Source organism: Oscarella lobularis, chromosome 4 (assembly GCF_947507565.1).
Source record: "Oscarella lobularis chromosome 4, ooOscLobu1.1, whole genome shotgun sequence".
Lineage (NCBI taxonomy): Eukaryota > Metazoa > Porifera > Homoscleromorpha > Homosclerophorida > Oscarellidae > Oscarella > Oscarella lobularis.
The window spans coordinates 1,726,388-1,746,534 of record NC_089178.1 but is presented as its reverse complement, the minus strand read 5'-3'; the positions used below and the strand labels follow the sequence as shown (position 1 = coordinate 1,746,534).

General features: G+C 45.2%; 6 protein-coding genes across 7 annotated transcripts; 4 read left to right on the top strand and 2 right to left on the bottom strand.

Moving 5' to 3' along the window:
* Positions 1–83: 83 nt before the first annotated feature.
* Positions 84–1,103, top strand: LOC136186308 (ADP-ribosylation factor 1-like). Its single transcript, XM_065973592.1, has 4 exons — positions 84–239; positions 288–439; positions 499–736; positions 795–1,103. The coding sequence occupies exons 1-4, from the start codon at positions 179–181 to the stop codon at positions 1,007–1,009; spliced, it is 666 nt and encodes a 221-aa protein (XP_065829664.1). The 5' UTR covers positions 84–178; the 3' UTR covers positions 1,010–1,103.
* Positions 1,104–1,310: 207 nt separating this feature from the next.
* On the top strand, positions 1,311–2,705 carry LOC136186309 (uncharacterized). 2 transcript variants are annotated; one of them, XM_065973595.1, is made up of 6 exons: positions 1,311–1,325; positions 1,372–1,499; positions 1,587–1,779; positions 1,861–2,012; positions 2,062–2,299; positions 2,350–2,705. In XM_065973595.1, the coding sequence occupies exons 3-6, from the start codon at positions 1,719–1,721 to the stop codon at positions 2,562–2,564; spliced, it is 666 nt and encodes a 221-aa protein (XP_065829667.1). In that variant the 5' UTR covers positions 1,311–1,325; positions 1,372–1,499; positions 1,587–1,718; the 3' UTR covers positions 2,565–2,705. The 2 variants fall into 2 exon arrangements, with proteins under 2 accessions (XP_065829667.1, XP_065829665.1); XM_065973593.1 differs by lacking the exon at positions 1,311–1,325 and having other exon boundaries at positions 1,372–1,779.
* Positions 2,706–2,908: 203 nt separating this feature from the next.
* On the top strand, positions 2,909–5,368 carry LOC136186305 (kynurenine 3-monooxygenase-like). The gene is made up of 17 exons (XM_065973589.1): positions 2,909–3,001; positions 3,048–3,117; positions 3,173–3,276; positions 3,370–3,459; positions 3,519–3,567; positions 3,628–3,712; positions 3,768–3,863; positions 3,915–3,987; positions 4,039–4,110; positions 4,162–4,230; positions 4,285–4,343; positions 4,402–4,459; positions 4,518–4,607; positions 4,662–4,802; positions 4,863–4,964; positions 5,015–5,074; positions 5,127–5,368. Exons 1-17 carry the CDS (start codon positions 2,942–2,944, stop codon positions 5,217–5,219), a joined length of 1,371 nt encoding a protein of 456 aa, XP_065829661.1. The 5' UTR covers positions 2,909–2,941; the 3' UTR covers positions 5,220–5,368.
* LOC136186304 (phosphatidylserine lipase ABHD16A-like) lies at positions 5,344–8,131 on the bottom strand. The gene is made up of 21 exons (XM_065973588.1): positions 8,038–8,131; positions 7,920–7,976; positions 7,801–7,867; positions 7,642–7,740; positions 7,507–7,592; positions 7,386–7,459; positions 7,223–7,333; positions 7,091–7,164; positions 6,997–7,037; positions 6,847–6,945; positions 6,721–6,784; positions 6,611–6,660; positions 6,397–6,561; positions 6,281–6,344; positions 6,169–6,232; positions 6,050–6,106; positions 5,928–5,987; positions 5,800–5,876; positions 5,645–5,743; positions 5,547–5,593; positions 5,344–5,490 (listed from the first exon to the last, which is right to left on the bottom strand). The coding sequence occupies exons 1-21, from the start codon at positions 8,116–8,118 to the stop codon at positions 5,407–5,409; spliced, it is 1,620 nt and encodes a 539-aa protein (XP_065829660.1). The 5' UTR covers positions 8,119–8,131; the 3' UTR covers positions 5,344–5,406.
* Positions 8,048–19,227, top strand: LOC136186302 (germinal-center associated nuclear protein-like). The gene is made up of 41 exons (XM_065973585.1): positions 8,048–8,199; positions 8,257–8,347; positions 8,404–8,648; positions 8,736–8,820; positions 8,932–9,501; positions 10,598–10,671; positions 10,721–10,777; positions 10,830–10,898; positions 11,723–11,869; positions 11,919–11,980; positions 12,030–12,162; positions 12,230–12,306; positions 12,369–12,482; positions 12,550–12,598; positions 12,651–12,764; positions 12,985–13,134; positions 13,184–13,318; positions 13,366–13,449; positions 13,523–13,638; positions 13,695–13,799; positions 13,858–14,064; positions 14,141–14,293; positions 14,346–14,414; positions 14,509–14,701; positions 14,765–14,818; positions 14,871–14,981; positions 15,037–15,169; positions 15,222–15,310; positions 15,370–15,516; positions 15,572–15,692; positions 15,739–15,837; positions 15,884–15,962; positions 16,011–16,259; positions 16,307–16,392; positions 17,711–17,816; positions 17,870–17,969; positions 18,028–18,152; positions 18,204–18,239; positions 18,331–18,587; positions 18,778–18,831; positions 18,884–19,227. Exons 1-39 carry the CDS (start codon positions 8,164–8,166, stop codon positions 18,350–18,352), a joined length of 4,692 nt encoding a protein of 1,563 aa, XP_065829657.1. The 5' UTR covers positions 8,048–8,163; the 3' UTR covers positions 18,353–18,587; positions 18,778–18,831; positions 18,884–19,227.
* LOC136186307 (surfeit locus protein 6 homolog) lies at positions 19,087–20,134 on the bottom strand. Its single transcript, XM_065973591.1, has one exon. The coding sequence runs from the start codon at positions 20,129–20,131 to the stop codon at positions 19,211–19,213; it is 921 nt and encodes a 306-aa protein (XP_065829663.1). The 5' UTR covers positions 20,132–20,134; the 3' UTR covers positions 19,087–19,210.
* Between the last annotated feature and the right edge of the window lie 13 nt (positions 20,135–20,147).

Genomic DNA, 20,147 nt, shown 5'->3' with positions numbered 1-20,147 from the left:
TCACGTGTGTAACGGTGAGCTATTCATAGAGATTGTGTCATCTGTTTGCTGATGTAGATGTGCCACGTTGACCCGTACTCGTGGAACCTCCGACGTGGGCAGTCAAAGATGCTATATAGGCTGCCTGAACTGCGACGATAGGCATATCAGACATCGGTTGACGAGCAATACGACAACAATGGGGAATTCCTTCTTCAAGAAATTGTTCAAGAAGAAAGAAGTGCGCCTTCTTATGATGGGTAAGCTGCTTAGTCTTCAGTAAGGGTTTATTCTATTCTACTGTACAGGTCTTGATGCCGCTGGGAAGACTACCATGCTCTACAGGCTCAAATTGGGTGAGGTCGTGACGACCATTCCCACTATTGGGTTTAACGTCGAGACTATCGAATACAAACACGTCAAATTCACCTCCTGGGATGTCGGCGGTCGAGATAAAATTGTATAAGATTACTGCGTGTACTGTACTGACAGTACAAATAGGCTATTGTCATTTTTCAGAGGCCTTTGTATCGTCATTATTTTCAAAACACGGATGCTCTCATTTTCGTCGTCGACAGCAATGATCGCGAACGAATTGAACAGGCAAAAGAAGAGATCCAATCAAGTCTGAAGGAACGAGAACTGGAGGATGCGTTGCTGCTCGTCATAGCAAACAAACAAGATCTGCCCAACTCCATGACTGTGGACGAGGTCACAGAAAAGCTCGACCTCAAGTCGATCACTTCTCACAGCTGGCGTAGGAATATGATATTGACATTGAGCGCTTTCCTTTATTAAGCTGCTGTATTACTTAGATATTCAGGGAGCTGTAGCTGTCAGTGGAGACGGGCTTTATGAGGGACTTGACTGGCTCTGTAATCAACTTCGGATGAACCAGCTCAAGAAGTCTGTTGCTCAGCCTGTCACAGAGACTATTGCTACTGTTCAAAAGGAAAGCAAAGCTGGCTTTGCTTATATTAAAAACTGGATGACAAGTCTAAAGGCGTCCTTGTTTGGAATAGCTAGCTGATTGAGAACTTGTAATATTATAACAATTTATTAGTAATACATGCATTGAAAACACAAACCTCTAGTGAAAAGAGAACAAAAAGAGTAAAGACAAATTGTATGGTCATATTACAGTAGGTGAAGAAAAGCGTGATAGGGTAGAGATCATCTGTTGTTTCTAACGCGCGTAGCCTAGGCTGGTAGGCGACACAGTCCCTAGGTACGGTCTGTACCCTCAGTACGTCTTGTACATCCAGTATCACCAGGAGGACGAGGAGTGGTACGGTCTGTACCCTCAGTACGTCTTGTACATCCAGTATCACCAGGAGGACGAGTGGGTACGGTCTGTATCCTGTGTACGTCTTGTACATCCAGTATCACCAGGAGGACGAGGAGTGGGTACGGTCTGTACCCTCAGTACATCCAGTGTCACCAGGAGGACGAGGAGTGGGTACGGTCTGTATCCTCAGTACGTCGTGTACTTCCAGTATCACCAGGAGGACGAGGAGAGGGTACAGCGCTGTACCGTCATTTGTAACGCCTTTACCTTTTGTACCATTGCTGCGATCGAAAAGGCAGCCACTCGTTCTCATCTGTAGGCGACGCACCATGAAGAAGGAGCAAAAAATCGCTGAAAAGCAAAACCACGTGACACGTTCTGCGCGCGCAGCTAATTGAAAGTTCTCGGTATTTAGCGCAGTGTACAGAATCAGACAATAGGCGCCAGAGCAATGGGCAATTCGATTCTCAAAAGATTGTTCAAGAAGAAGGAAGTGCGCCTGCTCATGATAGGTGAACTCATCACAGCCGACACAGCGATGCCGCATCATGCGTTTGTTTCGTGACCGTAATATGTCTATTTCTATGGTCCAGGTCTTGATGCAGCTGGAAAGACGACCGTGCTGTACCAGCTCAAATTAGGCGAGGTAGTGACGACTATTCCAACAATTGGATTCAACGTTGAGACCATTGAGTACAAAAGCATCAACTTCACCTCCTGGGATGTTGGAAGCCGAGATAAAATTGTACTGACATACAATTAGGTGCGCTATTCAATAATGCTACTATATTTAGAGGCCTTTGTATCGACATTACTTTGAAAATACGGACGCCCTCGTTTATGTTGTTGACAGCAATGATCGCGATCGAATTGGACAGGCTAAAGAAGAGCTCCATTCGATCATGGAAGATCAAAAATTGAAAGATGCGATGTTGCTTGTCATAGCTAATAAACAAGATTTACCCAATTCATTGACGGTGGATGAAGTCACAAAAAAACTCGATCTAGGGTCAATCACTTCTCACAGCTGGCGTAAGCAAAAAGCCGTTTAAAATAAATCACTAAGGCATGCTCCTCTGTAGATATTCAGGGAGCTGTGGCTATCAACGGTGATGGGCTTTATGAAGGACTTGACTGGCTCTGCGATCAAATTAGAATGAAGGAGCTCAAGAAGTCTGTCACTCAGCCTGTCGCGGAGACCATTGACACTGCCAAAAAAGAAAGCAAAGCAGGCTTTGCTCGTCTCACAGACTGGATGACAAGTTTGAAGTCATCGTTATTTGGAAAAACTGGATGAGATGAACGTGTGCTTGTGCACAAGTATACTGGCTATAGTTTTAGTGTTTTGCAGTCAAATAATCACGTGCTCAAAAATTGACGTGTAGAGGAGGAGGAGGAGGCGCAGTGGTCAATTCTTTATTCTTTATTGTTTATTGAGCAGATCACGTGTTCAAACCTCAATGTAGTCTAAACCATGTTCAGCGAACGTTGTCCTGCAAATTTCGAACGATGAAACGGCAATCGCATTTCGCCTGCACGCCTTCTCCTACCCTTTCGACGCATCCTAACCGGCTCGGCGGTGAAAGTATTCCACGCGGTGGTCAATTCTTTATTCTTTATTGTTTATTGCATATTGAGCAGATCACGTGTTCGAACCTCAATGTAGTCTAAACCATGTTCAGCGAACGTTCTCGCTCCGAAGGCAAAAGCGTGGCAATTGTAGGCGCTGGACTGGTAGGAATCGTGCTCTTAGAAGTGCTTGCGCTCAACTCTCGTTCAGGTCGGCTCCTTGTGTTCGGTCATTCTAAGCAAAAAGGGTTATTCCGTCACTCTCTATGAAAGCCGATCAGGTAGAGCGAGAAGCAGAAATGGAAAATTACTCAGAGACGCGCGACTCGCCGTCAGACCTAAGAGAAAGCGGAGAGTCAGCGGGACGCAGCATCAATCTTGCCCTTTCCGAGAGAGGTCGCACAGCTCTGCGATTGGCTGGTGCCGAAATAGAAACCGAGGTCTCTAGTGCTGTACAGAGACATCTAAGTAGATACGTGGGGTCGGACCCACGTGGGGCTGAACCCCTGAATTTTATTATTGTGTCTTTGTAGATTGTCGACCAGGCTATTCCAATGTATGGACGAATGTTGCACAGCTACACTGGTGAAAAAACTTTTGTTCCGTATGGAAAAGGAGATCAAGTAGAGTAATTTCCTTGACTGAGAGTTGACTCTCTTTGAGGGAGTGTGTACTTTTGCAGTGCATTTTGTCCATTGATAGGCGTAAACTCAATGAGACGCTGCTATCGAGTAAGCATCTCATGTCTCAACTGGTTTTTGTGTGCGCCAAGAAAATTTTTGAATTGTTAGAGGCAGAACGTTCAAATGTTACGCTAAAGTTCTTGCACAAATTGACGTCTTTGGAATTAGATACAGGAAAAATGGATTTCAAATTGTCGAAAAAGCACTGGTGTGAAAGTCTTTAGATTTGACATTCTTTCTTTTGTTAGATCCGACGGCTCTGAAGTGAAGGACGTTGCTGATTTGGTGGTTGGTGCCGACGGCGCTTATTCTGCAGTTCGAAAGTGCTTTATGAGAAAATTGAGGTGTATAGTGCACATACATCGTTTCTTCTTCAATCTAATCAACTCGCATAGGTTTAATTACAGCCAAGAATACATTCCTCACGCTTACAAGGAACTCGTCATGCCGTCAAATCCCGATGGCAGTGTAGGAAAGGGCTACCATACCTACAATAAAGTATTTCGTTCCTCTTCTTAGTACAAAATGGAAACAAACTATTTGCACATTTGGCCAAGACACACGTTTATGCTGATTGCTTTACCTAATCCGGTATGCTGATGCTTCAGAATTGAATTCCCTCTAGGGTACTTGTATGCGCAGGATGGGACTTTTACGTGTACGCTTTTCATGCCCTTGGATAAATTTGACACCATTGACGTCGATTCGGAGGTATGCGCTGCTGAAAGCAGCAAAGAGCGCCTTCTGAAGACGTTTTGTATATAGGACGACATCATTCGATTTTTTGAATCCGAATTTCCCGATTCTGTTGAATTATTCGGCAGGTGGGGGTAGTAATTAAAACGATGGGTTCTTGAGACTATCTACTTGCGTATTTGATAGAAATGAACTCGTTACCCAGTATCAGACAAATCCAGTCAGTCATCTTCCGTCAATCAAAGTCAGAATCATAGCGCGCAATAGCGAGCACTGTTCTTACGTTTTCCAATCTCTTGAAGTGCTTTCCATATCATTCCGGTAGCAAGGCTGTGATCATAGGAGACGCTGCTCACGCCATGGTACCCTTCTATGGCCAAGGAATGAATGCGGTACAGATACCAAGACTTTGGTACGATGCTACGATGGCAGTGTTAACTATGCAGGGCTTTGAAGACTGCACTGTTCTTGTTGGACTACTTGAGAAGCATTTGTGGAATGTTGGATCGGCTTTGGAAGAGTATTCTGACACGAGGTATCCTGACGCCACAGCCATATGCGATCTGGCCATGTACAATTACGTCGAGGTCTTAGCTATACGTGTAGAAGCAGCTTTGCCTAGTTAAGGAAGCGTTTTCTTGATCTAGATGCGGAGCCACGTTCTCTCTACGACATTTTTAATGCGAAAAAAAGTTGACGGCTTTCTCAATTGGCTCATGCCTCGAACGTTTATTCCTCTCTACACCATGGTATTGGCAGATAGAAAAATTGTCATTTTTTGTGATGCTGAGTATCTTAGGTTGCTTTCACAAATATTCCTTATCACACCGTCGTGTTGAGGCGAGAATGGCAGGACAAGGTAGGTACTAGAGGGCCTACTAGAACAATTCCGTTTCAATTTAGGCACGTAGGTGATTGGACGATGCGTTTGGATCTTTGGTTTGGCTTCTGTAGCTGGTTCTGTAACCATTGCAGCCATGATTGCCAAGAAACTGATGACGTGACAGAAGACTAAATTTTCTACGTGTACCGGTGTGGCATGGTAAGCCTGTCTGACTGCAAGTGCGTTTGTACGAGGAGGCAAAGATTGTGTCGCGAGTGCGACTAGGAAATTCAGCAGAAACCATGCAAAGAGACAATATCTCTTTATTCAGACTCTAGCAACCGCCGCGTAACAAAAGCGTTTCTGTCTCATAATGACCAAGGCATTCTGAACTCCTGATAAGGAAATTCCACGCAATGAGTGGCGTTGAAGTCGATGAGGTAGCGAGTCACCTAGGCGAAAAAATGTATACTTAGAACCCACAAACAGGAGATTGGTAAAGACACACCAAGAAGAGATTTAATTGAATTTTTTCTTCCTGTGACAGGTCTTGGCCTTAACAACAGAAATGAAAAGCGGAATTAATAGACAATATACCATTCAAACCGATGAGGCACGGGTATCCCTTTCCGTTTCGCTGAGCGTACACCTCTAAGACTTGAAGGCACTTCTCATTGTCAACGTCATGGTCAACAAGAATTTGAACTACGGAACAGCCGCAGTATGAAAAACTGGCAGCGTTCTTCTTTTCTAGCACTTGCCTTGTGCGTTTTGTTCCCCCGAATGTAGGTATTTTTCGACTACGTTCATTGCTTCGTCATTACACAATTCAGGATACCTATTCTCGGAAGAAATCAAATTTGTTTCATGCCATCACGTTCGTATGTACCTGTGCTTCAGCAGTTTCATTAGCAGGTTATTGCCACGATTGAACACAATATTTCTGGGACTGAAGACACGTTGACATCATGAAAGGAAAGGACCTCGGGGGGGGGGGGGGGGGCCGCTTACACAGTGCTGATCATTTCATCATGAAGTCGCCTGATAATGAGAACAGGACCAGAGTAACTGAAACAGCGAGAAGTGTTCTCAAAAGAAAGCAAAAAAAACTTCAGAGCAGTCAATCTCACTGCTGCAGCTGCTCTGCATTATTCAAGTTCAGATAGTTTTTAACGCCGTCTTCCACCATAGAGCCTACAAAAGAATTGGAAGACCAAAGCTGAAGACTGCTTGACTACCCACTGATACTGTCTGGCATTCGAGCCAGAGACAAAGGCCCTATTTCATCAAAAGTGGCGTCTAAAATCTAAAAAAGTAGTCTTTACAATACTTCAGTCAGTAGCTAGCTTCTTTCTCACGATACAACTGACGTCTGGATAAACTGCGGCTGCGTACGTCGACGCAAAACCGCCAATTGACCATGACCACAGTATGATGTCATCGAACGAGAATCCCAACTCATCGACGGCGTACTGAACTACAACATCAATAGCATTTCGTTCAGCTGATGGAAAAGGAAGACCCTAGAAACGCCCGCTAAACTAAAACGGCGACAGACAAAGACGCTTTTACAGAACTGCCAGCAAATCCTGGATGATTCCAACCGAGAGTTGAATAACCAGCTAAAGAAAAATTTGATCACACGTCACCAACGCCTACGTAGGTATTGCGTACTGACTGACCTTTCAATGGAACCATCATACAGCCAATTTCGTAGAACGCTGCGTTTCCTTCAGAACAGATAACCTAGAGCGAGCGCGAGAGAGAAAAGTAATACTGTCTGCTATCACCACCATTCCTGTCTTTACCAGTTTATCTCCTTTATCTGTTTTTCCTCGCTTATCTACGAACATGCTGTCAATCTCATTGTCGTCTGACGCAAGCAGCTTCAGCCTGTGGCCACCATGCTGCACAGACAAAATGAATCAACTTTGTTAACGTCGCACTGGAATAAAAACCTCTTTGACAAGCGTGACTCTTCCGTTAAGAAGATGGGGATCTGAACAATGAGAAATAGGATAGAACTGCCAATATAATAACGCCCATTTTTACCAACTAAGGATTGCAAGAAGGAAGTGGAGCCGGGATACACGGCTCTCCTTCCAAATGAGCAGGTTAGAAAGTATCTAAATTCAATTGTCTCTTCAGGGTACGTGGTGAAACCGTAATACGCCAAATTCTTACTCAATGGCGTTGTAGGGAAGATCTTTTGCCCAGGTAAAAATACCGACAGAAGAAACGGTGGGCATGCCAGGACACGTCGAGTCTAACAGCTTTCTCTTTTCAGGATTCGGCCTAAAAAGATTGAGAAAATGTTTCCTCATTAATCAATAATAAAGCCTCGTACTTTGTCACAGAATCTTTTGACTTGAAGTCTACCGGCCAGGCTCTAAAATCAAAATCGTAGTCCCGCAGGTCACCCTATATTTGGCAATGTTTGAAAGCACCAAAGTTCAAATGATCTCTACCGGAGTTTTCTTGCCGTTTTTGTCAGTTGAAGCAGCAAGTACGGCAACAAACAGTCGATAGTCCGGATTGGCAAAGCGGCCAAATCCTAATGCAAAGAAAACTCGCTACAAGCCTCCGACAATCATGCTCCTGACCTCTAGCAATGAAGGCTCCGGTAAGCACCAGGGTTGCACCGACCAGAAATCGCGACGAAAAGTCTTTCCAAGCCGGAAGTGCTTCGAGTGTGAGTGCACCTAACCGAACAGAGTAGGCATTATGAGAGAATAAAGAGCCAATTCAATACTATTCAATACCTCTTCTCCACAAATAGAAAGACAGTATGGGCGATGCGTAGTATATGAAAGAAGCCAATCGAGATGTCTTTTAGGAAGAAAGTCTATCCGAAAAGGCATATATTGTGAGCGGGTAGTACCCATAGGAAGATCCGATTCGTGGCGTTCTCTATTTTCGTCGGAGAATACGCACGGCCCTGAGCGAGAGAGAGAGATAGAGGCCCCTTTACAAAATTGGCGCTACGATTAACGTTCTACCTGAGTACGATTGTTTTCGAATATGTAGTAAAGCACAGGGCCTAGGAAACATCTCCCGAAGCATTTCACGGTTTCCAACATGATGCCGAGTTCTAACGCGCGCCCTGCTCGATCCCCAGGATCCCCATGTTCCCCTTCGCCCCCCAGCGCGGAAGAGGCACCGTAAGTTTTCCAAGAACGCTTCTAGGGCACTCTCTCGACGTACAGACGATTTGATAGGGATCGGCGCGCGGCATCGCGCAGAGACGAGCGTCTCACGGGGCTCCCGGCTCAATACGGCGAGGTCTCGGCCGAGCAAGAGGCTCATTCAGTATTCTCGCTTTTCTATACACGCGTTCGAGTCTTCTAATTCGCTAAAATGCTTAGGAGGAGGCCCCAAGCTTCCTCTTCGGTCGCCAACGCGACCGAATCCTTTTTTGGCGAAGAATCTCGGTTTCCCTTCGGGAGGGACGCCGTCTGTCACGTCGAATAATCTCACGCTGCACGTGAAGGGAATTCCGCGCGAGTTACCCGGCAAAGCGTTGGTCGAACATTTCGCGAAATTTGGGAAAATCGACAAAATTGAACGCAATTTAAGCAAATTATACGCTACCGTGACGTATGCCAATCATGTAAGGAAACCTCTAACGTGGATGCACGCGTACTTGGATGAAATTAATCTAATATTGAGATTGTATCTTTTCGGAATTTTTTCTCAGGAATCTGCCGTTAAAGCGAAGGGACTCGGAAAATGCATCAAACATGATCAAGACGAGTTTCTTGTTCACATGTTCTGGCACGCGGGTGAGTTACGTTAGCACGTTCTGTATGTTTGGGGAGAGAAGGGAGATTTCAGTTTCGAGGCCTCTCTCAAAGACAGATTGGTAGTTTGGTTTTAAAGTATACTTCTTATAGGCTCTAGCAAATCAACGACTCCCAGCAGCCTCGGAAAAGAGTCATCTTCTTCTACCACAGCCGCAACCACCGCCGCCCCCACCACCACTACGACTCCCCTTACCTCAAGTTCCGCAAGACCTCATGGGCTGCAGCAGCCAAATGTTTCTACAATTGCCAGAAGCAGTCTTCCTAGTGCCACCGTTGCAGTTAATCCTTTCAAACGACAGAATCCGTTAGGCAGTCCGAAACGTCTCATTGCGAAAAGACCAACGCAAAGTATTGTCAGTCCGGATAGAATATCCGAAGACGTAGAGCAAAGAAGCGAAGCCAATTTTCATGCTGCTACGACGAACAGCGCCTCTCAGATTTCAACGGCGTCTATTGAGTCGGCGGCGGCGGCGGCGTCGTCTTCTTCTTCTGAGATGCAAAGGGACGAGCCAACAGCGGAGAACGATTCAATGAAAACTTTTGATAGCGGTGGAGTCGGTGGCGTGGGTTTACGGTCGAGAACAAAGCCTCTCGTCGCTTCCTATTCGGCGGCGGAAAGATACGAAGAACTCAAGAAAAGAGACAATCAAATGAGACAAGGTAAGACTAGCAATAATTATTAATTAGTTGAAATGTCTGCTTGCTGAATGTGACGCGACCTTACGCGGTTTGAAGCGTTTCCAGAATTGGGGTCTGCTCCCGGCCCGAAAATCCGCCGTATAGTGACCACGCGAACGATGGTAGAAGGAAACTGATCAAACTCGGACAATACTGCACTTTCAAACGCCTTTCAAGCAGGGTTCTGCCCACATAGGTCGGCATGGGTCGGGCCCCGACCCTGTGAAACGCGCACAGTACCGACGTTTTTTATCATACCCTGCCCATTGGTTAGGTAATTTGACGAGAAACGGGTCAAATAGTCTAGCTACGTAGCGTTTTCGTCGGATTGTTTGGGTATCATTTGACTTGCCCGTTATAGAACCGGACGTAGCACCTTGATTTTGCTGACCAAGCGTACTGCCGTAACTGCGTATGCGTTCGCTTTTTGCGTCCAAATAGCGACTCAATGTCTTTAGAATAGACCCACAATGCATTTTGCGATCGATTCATCGCTTCTACTTCTCGTATTAGAGCATTTCGTAGCAAAGCGATGATTGACGTCATGCGTTGCTCAATGTCGCGTGACAAGGCGTGTCTTGCGTACGTAGAACACATTCCGCTGTCGTTTTTCGCGTTTCGAATTGATTTCGAACAAAATTTTGTTTGTTATTGTGGTCAGAATTGTATTTGCGGCCGATTAGCAACGGTTTCGGTTCCAACGAGCCACTTTTTGATTGTGAATAGCTGCAGTCGTTTGGACCTACCGGGTAGTCGCGTATGAGTATAAATACCCAGCGTTTACAAGTACTAATCAGATGGAGCAGAGCAGAGCTCGTGGCTAGGGTAGAAGGGAGATTGGCAACACTCCCCAAGAAAAACTCAGTTTCCAACACTTTCAATTATAATTACTGCCGAAGACTTCACTTGCAATAATATAAATATCTATGCTTCCAGACCCTCTTCCCACACTTAAAAAAATTCTCAGCAGAACCCTGCAGTCTTTGGTGGCTTTTGTTATAGAATAGGCACTTGTCGTACTCTTTTATATACGCTTTCTGGTTAGAGACTACGCAGTCTTATATGTCTATGCATGTAGCTGTTGTAAAAGATACATCTATTCAATCAGCTCAAGCCGTCGTCGGCAGCTGTCCTGATATGTGTCCCGAAAAGGTTCTCTGCGCTCCAAAGAATAATTTCCTTGGTTTATCTGTCGCATTAGGAACGATACGAGAGAGAATCCCAGCGGAAGTACAGCTATTTTGAACTTTCTTTCGGGGTAGCACCGCTTTTTCTTGCGTTGCAATCTTCTTTTTGACGTATTGCTGCAGAGCGAAGGCGAACGCTATTTCGATCACAGAAAAGCTGTCAAAGAGTATTCAAGGTCCTCAGCCGACAAGGTTTGTATGATTCATTGATCATGCTGTAGACAGGATACATACGGTACATACAGCACCTACCGTTCAAAGTCTTAGGCACCCCTGGAGAAATCTAGTTCTCGCTCACTTACTCGGTTAGATAATTTGAGAAAACCGGCCCGTTGGTATTGCCGTTACTTCGTATGCGTGAGAATCGCTTTTCGCGTCTCTATATACAATGTACTTTGCGGCTAATTCCTCGGTTCTCCTTCTCGTATATAATAAAGCATTTTGCCGCGTTCTGCGTCACGATTGACGTCATGTAGCGTGCGTGACAGGGCGTGCCTTACGTGCGTAGCACACATTCGCTGTCCCGTCTTTTTGCGTTTTCTGATCAATTTGCGACAAAAATTTGTTTTCGCCGGCAGAAATGTATTTACAACTGCTTCGCATTGATTTCGGTTCAACGAGGTCGTGAGTAGCTGCAGTCATCTGGCCCCGGTGGTATACAGTATAGAGTAGGTCGCGGTCATGCGTGCTTCCTTCAAAGCCTTAACGTTTGCAAAGCAATTGGTAAAAAAAGGCATTTATGATGATAATGCGTGAGCCTAAACCTTTCGAACGGTACTGTACCGTATACGCGAAAAGTAAAGACGCGATAGGAGCTCGTAACGTCTAGCTGTCTCTGACTGAACTGCGTTTAGACCCTTGACAGTGTAGTTGGCAAGAGTTTAGAAATTAATTTACCACTGCATTTGCCTCTAACCACGCAGGCAGGGATTTGAGTGGGCATTGATGCATGATGCTCAGTCAAACGGTTCATCCGTTACCGTGTAGTTACGTATTACATTTTTCTCTTAAAATAGGAGGAGCCTCTTCCTCATGAAATACGGCCGCCTTCTGTTCTCAACTTGACAATGAACTACCTAGTCACGCAGATCATGGACCAAAGCAAAGGCCGTTGGTCTGAATGGTTTGATTTTGTTTGGAATCGCACAAGAGCCATACGCAAGGTGGAGTACACGTTGTCGTCGTTGGATTTACTAAATGCTTGTTTTGTAGGATCTTACCCAACAGCACATTTGCAGCGTGGATGCTGTGGATTTGACAGAAAAAGCAACCAGGTTAGATAGTGCATTTGCATGCTCTTTTTGCATCTATTTTTGTCTCCAGATTTCACGTTTTTTCTGCTCACTGTCTGTGCGAAGAGGATCTGCGATCATTTGATCCGAAAATCAACAACGAAAATTTGACCAAGTGTCTGCAAAGTTTGAAGCAATACTACGCCGATCTAAACGATCTTCAGGTAACGTTGCGTTCTCTCAAGTCTCTCGCTCTCTCTCGCTCTATCACTACATACACATGCGCCTTAGAATGTTCGTTGCAGCTCAGAAGCCGAGTTTCGTGCGTACAGCATTCTTCTTCAACTCGATCAGGGCGACGTCTTGCGGTAAACGGAGAATCGGTGCTTTTTACACATGCAGCACAAACGGTCACTGTTTCTTCTTGCAGCGAAGTGTTGACACTTTCTCCAGCCGTTCGGCAGTCAACAGCGGTGAAATTCGCCTTGGCTGTGCACTCTGCTTACAGTAGCAACAACTACGTTCGCTTCTTTCGCTTAGTGCGGTAAGAGTCTTTCTCCAGAAAGGGGATTTGATGTATCGCGACAATCCACTTTGTTTTGTTAATTTAGGCGTGCAACATACTTGAATGCCTGTATTTTACATCGATACTTTCAGCAGGTAACAGAGTTTTGATTAATCTTGCAATTTGGGCGTTTATATATACATGAAGATACGAGCAAGTGCTCTCAAAACTATAGTTCGAGGTCACTCTATTCCAAAGGGGGAAACTCGGTTTCCTCTGCAAGAACTGGTCAAGCTACTTGCTTTCGAAGATGAAAACGATGTGAGTGCACGACACAGGGCTCCTTACGAAAAGATTCGTTTGCTGTTACGTACATGTATCTATGTCTGAGCTAGCCGGGCCCCGCTATTTGTCAGTCTACTGTTCCCTCTTCCTTTCTTCCTTCCACAAAAGGAAATCGAGAGGACAGAATACCCAACCTCGCGTTTTCAGAATTCAGTCTTCATGCGTGTTCTGCGTTTTCAACTCTTCTTTCGCATAGGCTGCCAACTTTTGCGTTCATTACGGCTTGGATGCGGAAGATGGCTCAGTCATCTTTACAAGAAACCAACTGACATCTCCCACTGAAGCCTTTCCCATTCAAAGAGCCGAACAACTAATTGAGTCAAAGCGAACTTGCAGCATTGGCGAAGTATCATTTCGGTGTTCCGCGCATAATTTCGTTAATGCGCGCGATTCAGGTAGTCTACGGTGGCTCTTTGCCCGCATTTGGGCTCCACGAGCCACACTCAAGTTTCGGTTCAAGCAAGCCGACAACAATTTACGTACCTGAAGTCAAAGCGGAGCCACAAGAGGAAAAGATCGTTACAAAAGAAGTAGCCTATTGTAATCTCGTGGTATTCTCTTTGATTGTCTTGAATAGATTTTGCTTGAGACGGCAGAGAACATATTGGTTGAGACGGTGCACAGAGAAGTGACGGCTCTTGCGGAAGATGTTCACAGCGAAGTAATAGCGCACTTTGATTGAAGTTTGAACTTTGGCTATTTCGTGTAACGACGTTTTTCGTCTTTTTTTTAAGGTTGGCGTCTTGAAAAATGTCGCTAATTCGCTTTGGGAAGCAATTTTGGGAGACGTCGTTGTGAAACTGTGCGGTGAAGCTGCACGTGAAACGATTACAGTGGAACAGCAGAAAAGGCACGATGATTTAGAGTTTCAGTTTAATTAAGACGGCTCTCACGGTTTTTTATCAGAGATCAGATGTTGGCTATAGGACAAGCGATTTGCCACGAAGCCAATCAGATGGTCAATTCAACAATTGCATCTCTTACTCAGCAAATTGCAAAAGACGTATTGAGGTCAGTCGGCCGAGACGAAGTGCCACCACCTTTGCTTGGAAACGATACCGATCTTTAGAGAAGCTCTCAATTCTCACTTGGACGCCTTGACTGTACGCAAAGTGGGCGAGGAAGTCAGCGACACGGTCATTGACTCGTGCGTTCACATCATGGCAATGTCAGTCAGCCATGAGTCAATAAATGAAGAACGATCACTGCGAAGAGAATGTCTCAATCGTCTTAGTCAACGATCAGTCGAAATGAGGCGTGCTCGCTATTTCAATCAGTCAGTCTGAAAGCTGAGAAATCGCAGCTGAAATTGCCAAAAGCTTGCGTACTCAAAATCTCTCTCTCTCTCTTAGCTGGCGGAGGCTATTGCAGGCTAGGCAGCAGTTGAGAGAGAGGCTCTATCGTTTTCCTGTCGGTCCGTCTCTTATTTCGCCAGAGATTCGCGCCTCTCGATTGAGACCGAGTCATTCTCTGTCATCCTCGCCCGGTAAACGGGCAAAAATGAGGTTAGAAGAGATCTTTGACCAATTGATTCGAGGTGAACGCTCGGGTTTATAGCGATCTTGTCAGTGGGTACGACATTGGAGAAGCGCTCGAACGTGAAGGAAAAAGGGCACATCAAGCTAGGTAAGAGGAATAACGTATCGTTGGTATTTTGAGTAAAGTAGGCAGGGAAAACGGTTAGTTCATATTGATCTTTATCGTCGTTCTTCTTCTACAGGGAACTTTTGTGGCATCCCTATGATTTTGCTGCGGCCGTTCATCGGCAAGTGCAAACGAAGTGGGCTTCTTCAAGCAGTCGGATCTATTGGAAGATGTGCGTTTCACTTCCCGCCGCCTTGCCCCAGGACGCATTCAGTTGGATACTGTCAAAGTTCTTTGGAGGAAACTATTTTGTCTGCGGTACATCAAAGGTAGAGGGAAGAGATGCGTTGAACTCGACTACAATCGTTTTGATACGCACCATGGCTTGCTAGATTGAAACTTGCCATCACGTCACTGCTTACAAGAACTCCACGGCAATTATAATGGTTATATAAAAGTCACAGAAGATTTTTAAAAAAATAGTCTTTGGTCTAATAGGGCTTAAAAGGAGACTTGTCTGCACCCTTACACGTGAATCAGAAGCTTCTATCGGGTACCGTGGCTTTTCTATTCGTCGTCGGTCCCTTCAGTTTGGACCTTGATATCGAGGCAAGGCCAGATATCAAACTCGCACGGAGTATGTTCTACTGTTTCTTTTTGGTAGTTTGAATTGAGTCGCGAAGGAGAACGCTTGAAGCAAATTCTCACAGCCACGAAACGCAGTCTGCCTGCTCGCTCCCTTTTTGTTCTAAATCTTTCCAATCACGTTCAGATCAGCGGGACGACGCTGGCAAAATGTAGATTAGTTTGCCGATTTACGTTCTCTTTTTGCTATAATTATTACTTTAGGTTTATCTATATCAGATTTACTCTCCTCTGAGCTAATCACGTCGTTTCGCTACTTGAATTTTGGCTGTAACGTTGGTCACAGTGAAGAAGTACGTCTTGATAGTACATATGCCTACTATGTTTTTTATCTTCATTTTCTGTGCTTCAGTTTCACGAATCTCTAGAGAGTTTTGTCGCCCTGTCCGCGAAACCTTTTGAACTCACCTGTGAAGATTTGCGAGATTTTGTCGAGGCTGGCCTTTTCCGTTTATTCATCCAGCCCTTATTTAGTCACGGCGGTCATTTGGAGCTCAAAGTTAGAAACAACCGATAGGAGAACCCAAACGTCTACGTATGCACCATCGTGTTAGGATGTTGGGTTGATCATTTCAATCTACAACGAAACGCTTGAGCATTTGGCCAACCTGGCGGGGGGCCGTCATTTGGCTCGTTACTCGTGGCCGCCAGAAGAAGTAGCCGAGCAAGATTCAAGTAGAATGCGCTTCTTGATTAAGTTTTAGATAATCTGCATTTTCAGATCTTCCTCCCACGAATTGGAATTCTTCTGAGCGACTGCAAGTCGTTCAAGACGCGATAAGGTCACTCACGATTCAAAACTGGCTACCGACGTCAATGGGTAACAAGAGAGATGAGATTTGTCTTGGGATTGACGCATTTTTTAGGAGGAGACAACGTTAAAGATCAATGTCTCCATTTTATACAGGAACTTGGCTTGAAAAATTCTGTATATTGCTTCGTTCGGTTGGTTTCGCAATGACGAGGGGTATCTCTAAGGAATGTCTTTGACAGAGTTAGTCAATTGCTCGAGACAACGATGTCGTCTTCTCACCTACCGTGGGCCAAGATTTTCCAAGTCATTGTCAACTCCAAGATATCATCTTTGAGCGGGCTTCAACTCTATTCTGATCAATTTGGCGTGCCGTCCTATCTCGATGATAGAAAATCTGGCTACATATATTATCTATCATCTGCTTTAAAAGAAGACCGTTTGCTCGAGATGTGGAAATCAGTCCCGAGAGATTTAGCTGTTTTATTGGGGTACGTCGGAATGAAAGCTCGCACTGATTCGTTATTCATTTCTATAGGCAATACAGCTCGGAGCAGATCAACGCAACAAATAGTATTCGTCTACCTAGGCAAAGAGAAAGGCCCACCGAATCTTTTCATCAACGTAATAGGGGGAGATACAAAACAGTATCGTTTGAAAGTTTTAGCGCCCGGAGAAACGTTCCCATCCCCAGAAGCCCACATGGGCCGGCATGGGTCGGGTCGGCCACGACCCTCACTCATTGCCGACCCATACTAATGTAATTTATTACAGGAGAGAACAGTTGGCCAGTCCCTTGTAATTTTACTGTAATTTATTACAGGAGAGAACAGTTGGCCAGTCCCTTGTAATTTCACTGTAATTTATTACAGGAAAAAACAGTTGGCCAGTCCCTTGTAATTTCACTGTAATTTATTACAGGAGAGAACAGTTGGCCAGTCGCTTGTAATTTTACTGTAATTTATTACAGGAGAGAACAGTTGGCCAGTCTCTTGTAATTTCACTGTAATTTATTACAGGAGAGAACAGTTGGCCAGTCCCTTGTAATTTTACTGTAATTTATACAGGAGAGAACAGTTGGCCAGTGTAACTGCGTCTCACACATACCCCTCCCCTAGTTCCACGTTTTAGTTTGCCGTAATAGTCTGCCCTTCAAGTTACCTGTACTTGTTAACCCACCCATAGACTGATAATATACTAACTTGACAAGGGGTAACTTGGCACGCCTTCCTAGTTCTCGCATCTCTCTCCCAGCTCCTGGGCACCTCTGTCACCGGATAAACCTCCATAGCACCGTCTTCCGCGGGGTTTGTGTCAAGTGTCGATGTTTTTTATTTTTTTGTAGTTCTTTGCGTGAGAAATGCGTTTTTGAGCTTCTAGCGATCAAACGACGAGTCGCTAAGCTTTTTCCCTCAAAGGGAGACCCTTCGCCCAATCCACAAATATAGACGACTTTTACTCAAACCTTTCGACTTCATAGGCAAAGGAACTGGCCTTTACAGTTTACCGCGAGACTTAACAAGTAAAAACTCAGTTTCCCAATTACGTCGCCGCGTGGCTGGCCTTAGCTACTGCGAAGGCTTAAAAATGGCGAGTGAAACCTTTTCTATTGATTGTTAAACGAAAGCTAGGCAACCTCGCCTCTATAAAATTTTGCTTGGGGGTAATGCTTCCAGCATAGATATCTATGCTTCCAGATCCTCTTCCAACGCTTAAAAATTCCCTGCTGACCCCGCTCACTCATCCCGGCACACGGTGCGCCAGTACTCAGTCATTCGAATAATCTGTAAATATAATCCATGGACTTGATTAGAACAGTGTATCTAAAATGTAGATCACCTAAGTCCCTACCAATCTCCTAACGTTGCAAATACATTTATTAAGGCTAATGAATAGGAGTCTACTCTGTAGTTGCAGGTTTTTGACGAACTTTTCCCTCTAGGATCTCTAACCGTTCACTCAGCTACAAGTGAGTGCTTACGGGCGGCTCGTTCGACGTCGACTAAACTGAGACGAAGCCTTGATTCAGCACAGCAAGATTCCGCCGAGTAAGTTTTTGGAAGTGCAGAGCCGTGTCGTTGTTTGATCGATGCTTCTTGAGATTCGAAAATCGGCTGAGTCATTGGCTCGACGCTGGATCTTCAGTCGTTGCATTGGGATTGTCAACAAAGAAAGCAGCAGACGAGAAGCCTTGCGAACAAGTAATACAGTATAGCAGTAGCTCAAACGAGAAGTTATTCAAGCTTTGAATTGTTGCAGAAGCGGAGTCCTTTACATGATAGAAGTCCGCGTCTAGTTGGCGAGCAGCGCTCGTCTGCTGCTCGCGCTGCAGGAGTGTTGTCCCGCAGCATTTCAGAGCTTCGCCACAATGTGGAAAGTGAACGGTAAGGGCTTCTCTGTGCTGTATACGCATCTAAATCAAGCCTTTTTTTCAGACGGTTTTCTGTTCTGGCTGACCTACAGCTGAAAAGGTTCGCTAAATACTAATTACTTTAATTTATTTCTTGTTTGATGAGTAACGTATAATGTCTTCTGCGTTCTGACATATCGGACTGTTTACAGATATAAGAAGAAAGCTTTATGATTCTAAAGTATGAGAATTGGGGCGGGACTCTCTCCTACATGCTGTAGCACGTGGCGTGGGAGTTGAAGAGCACGTGGAGTGGCGTGGTCCACCGTATTAACCGAATTATAGCTGTCAAAGTATCGAGAGGAGCAAAGTTCCATGTTGCGTTTTGGATCGTTGTTTTGGCTTTTGACCTATTGGTTGATGCTCTTGACCCTCTTCGAGCAGTCTCTATACACAGGAGTCAAAGCGAGTGAGTTTTCCGGTTTGGTGTGGTTGAGCTTTCGATGAATACACAGCAGCTTTAAAAGCATGAGCTAGAGTTTTACGTTCCTTAGGCTGTGTATACAGTATGACGACTCAACCGTGGACCATGGGGTTCATTGTTGAGTATACGTACACAATGGCATTGGGGGCGGGATAATGGGGCGGTGTCTGTTTAGAATCGTTGAGTTCGTCTGATTCGGATGCTATTTCTTCTGATGATCAGTCGTCAAGTGAGTACATTGCTCGAATACCCTGCTTTGACTTCTAAAGTGTTTTCTCTAGGTGCGTCTAATTTGACTGTTGCTGTAATTTTATTGGTTGCCGTCTTCATATTTCTCTGCTTCCTGATCGTCATTCTCGTTTGCAAGCTGAAACCTCTTCCCCCAGAAGAAGTCATTCCTGACAAACCAGCTGATCCCGAGTCAGAGTGGCTTAGTCCTCTGCAGGAGGCGTATCGTCTCAAGAGTAACTCATTTTCAGCGAGTGAAAAAGACATGACACTGTCAAATAGCAACATCATTAGCTAATCAGAACAATCAGACGCCAGCAGTTAAAGGTACTTGTACATATAGATCAATTTTATTATCTCTATAGTATAGAAACAAGCACTTAGCGTCTCTTCCCCGCTTTTCTCTTCCTTTTCTGAACAATCCTCTCCTTTATGTGTTTCTTTCGTAGTTCCTGTTGCTTCGTCTGTCGCAGTTGCTGCGTCTCGACTCGCTTCTTCCATCCGCTCTCTGACTTTGCCTTCAGCTTCTCCTTTCGTTTCACTGCCTTTTGCAAGAGTCCCACATCGTCCAACTGCTTAACGCCCTTGGCCATTGACTCGGCCTTTTTCCACATCACCTCTTGACCCTTTTTCTCCGCTTTCTCCTCATCACGTGCGCTCAACTCGTCCAACACCTTACGCCGCTTTTCCGCCACAGCCAAAAGCTTCTTCGGATCCTTCTTGTTCCTCTTCCTCGACTTCCTCACCTCCTCCTTCACCAGCTCAGCGGGATCTCGCGCTTTCACGTCCAAATTGCTAAACACGAGATTTTCTTTCCGATTACCGTCCTTTCGCTGAGACTGCGTAATACGTGACGGCGCAGACTTCACTACAGCCTTCTTAGCCTTTGACTTTGACTTCACTTTGGTTTTCTCCACGCGACCCGTTTTAACAGTTTCACGCTTTGCGTTTCGCTTCGTGCGTGCTTCGGCTATTCGCTGCTGCAGTCGTCTCTGCAGTTCGGCCAGACTACTGCTATTGGGTTTGCTCGAGCTGCTCTCCTTCTTTTCGTCCTCTTCCTTCTCTTTCTGCATTTCAATTATGGATTTCTGTGCATTCGGATCGAGCTTGAGTCGTTTGGCCTTCTTCGACGCTTCTTTTGCTAGTTGTTTTGGTGCTTTTCGCTTTTTCTTTTTGTTCACCCAGTACTTGCTCTCGTTTTCCGCAACGGCGACATAACATTCTGGTGGAACAAGGGTAACCATGCGCTGGAAGTAGGCGGCATGAGCGGACAGCGATTCGTAGAGCGAAGGTGAAGACATGCCTTCGTGAATTCCC

What these genes read in the sequence shown, in the direction of transcription:
- LOC136186308 (XM_065973592.1), top strand. Translation starts at nt 179, where the DNA reads ATGGGGAATTCCTTCTTCAAGAAATTGTTCAAGAAGAAAGAAGTGCGC. An exon ending in AGTGCGCCTTCTTATGATGG is followed by an intron (nt 240 to 287) that starts GTAAGCTGCTTA and finishes TCTACTGTACAG; the next exon opens with GTCTTGATGCCGCTGGGAAG. An exon ending in TCGGCGGTCGAGATAAAATT is followed by an intron (nt 440 to 498) that starts GTATAAGATTAC and finishes GTCATTTTTCAG; the next exon opens with AGGCCTTTGTATCGTCATTA.
- LOC136186309 (XM_065973595.1), top strand. Translation starts at nt 1,719, where the DNA reads ATGGGCAATTCGATTCTCAAAAGATTGTTCAAGAAGAAGGAAGTGCGC. An exon ending in AGTGCGCCTGCTCATGATAG is followed by an intron (nt 1,780 to 1,860) that starts GTGAACTCATCA and finishes TCTATGGTCCAG; the next exon opens with GTCTTGATGCAGCTGGAAAG. An exon ending in AATCACTTCTCACAGCTGGC is followed by an intron (nt 2,300 to 2,349) that starts GTAAGCAAAAAG and finishes GCTCCTCTGTAG; the next exon opens with ATATTCAGGGAGCTGTGGCT.
- LOC136186305 (XM_065973589.1), top strand. Translation starts at nt 2,942, where the DNA reads ATGTTCAGCGAACGTTCTCGCTCCGAAGGCAAAAGCGTGGCAATTGTA. An exon ending in GTGCCGAAATAGAAACCGAG is followed by an intron (nt 3,277 to 3,369) that starts GTCTCTAGTGCT and finishes GTGTCTTTGTAG; the next exon opens with ATTGTCGACCAGGCTATTCC. An exon ending in CGTCAAATCCCGATGGCAGT is followed by an intron (nt 3,988 to 4,038) that starts GTAGGAAAGGGC and finishes TCCTCTTCTTAG; the next exon opens with TACAAAATGGAAACAAACTA.
- LOC136186304 (XM_065973588.1), bottom strand. Translation starts at nt 8,118, where the DNA reads ATGTTGGAAACCGTGAAATGCTTCGGGAGATGTTTCCTAGGCCCTGTG. An exon ending in GAGTCACGCTTGTCAAAGAG is followed by an intron (nt 6,946 to 6,996) that starts GTTTTTATTCCA and finishes TTGTCTGTGCAG; the next exon opens with CATGGTGGCCACAGGCTGAA. An exon ending in TATGATGGTTCCATTGAAAG is followed by an intron (nt 6,661 to 6,720) that starts GTCAGTCAGTAC and finishes ATTTTTCTTTAG; the next exon opens with CTGGTTATTCAACTCTCGGT.
- LOC136186302 (XM_065973585.1), top strand. Translation starts at nt 8,164, where the DNA reads ATGTTCCCCTTCGCCCCCCAGCGCGGAAGAGGCACC. An exon ending in CGGAAGATGTTCACAGCGAA is followed by an intron (nt 13,450 to 13,522) that starts GTAATAGCGCAC and finishes CTTTTTTTTAAG; the next exon opens with GTTGGCGTCTTGAAAAATGT. An exon ending in TCTGTATATTGCTTCGTTCG is followed by an intron (nt 15,963 to 16,010) that starts GTTGGTTTCGCA and finishes TGTCTTTGACAG; the next exon opens with AGTTAGTCAATTGCTCGAGA.
- LOC136186307 (XM_065973591.1), bottom strand. Translation starts at nt 20,131, where the DNA reads ATGTCTTCACCTTCGCTCTACGAATCGCTGTCCGCTCATGCCGCCTAC.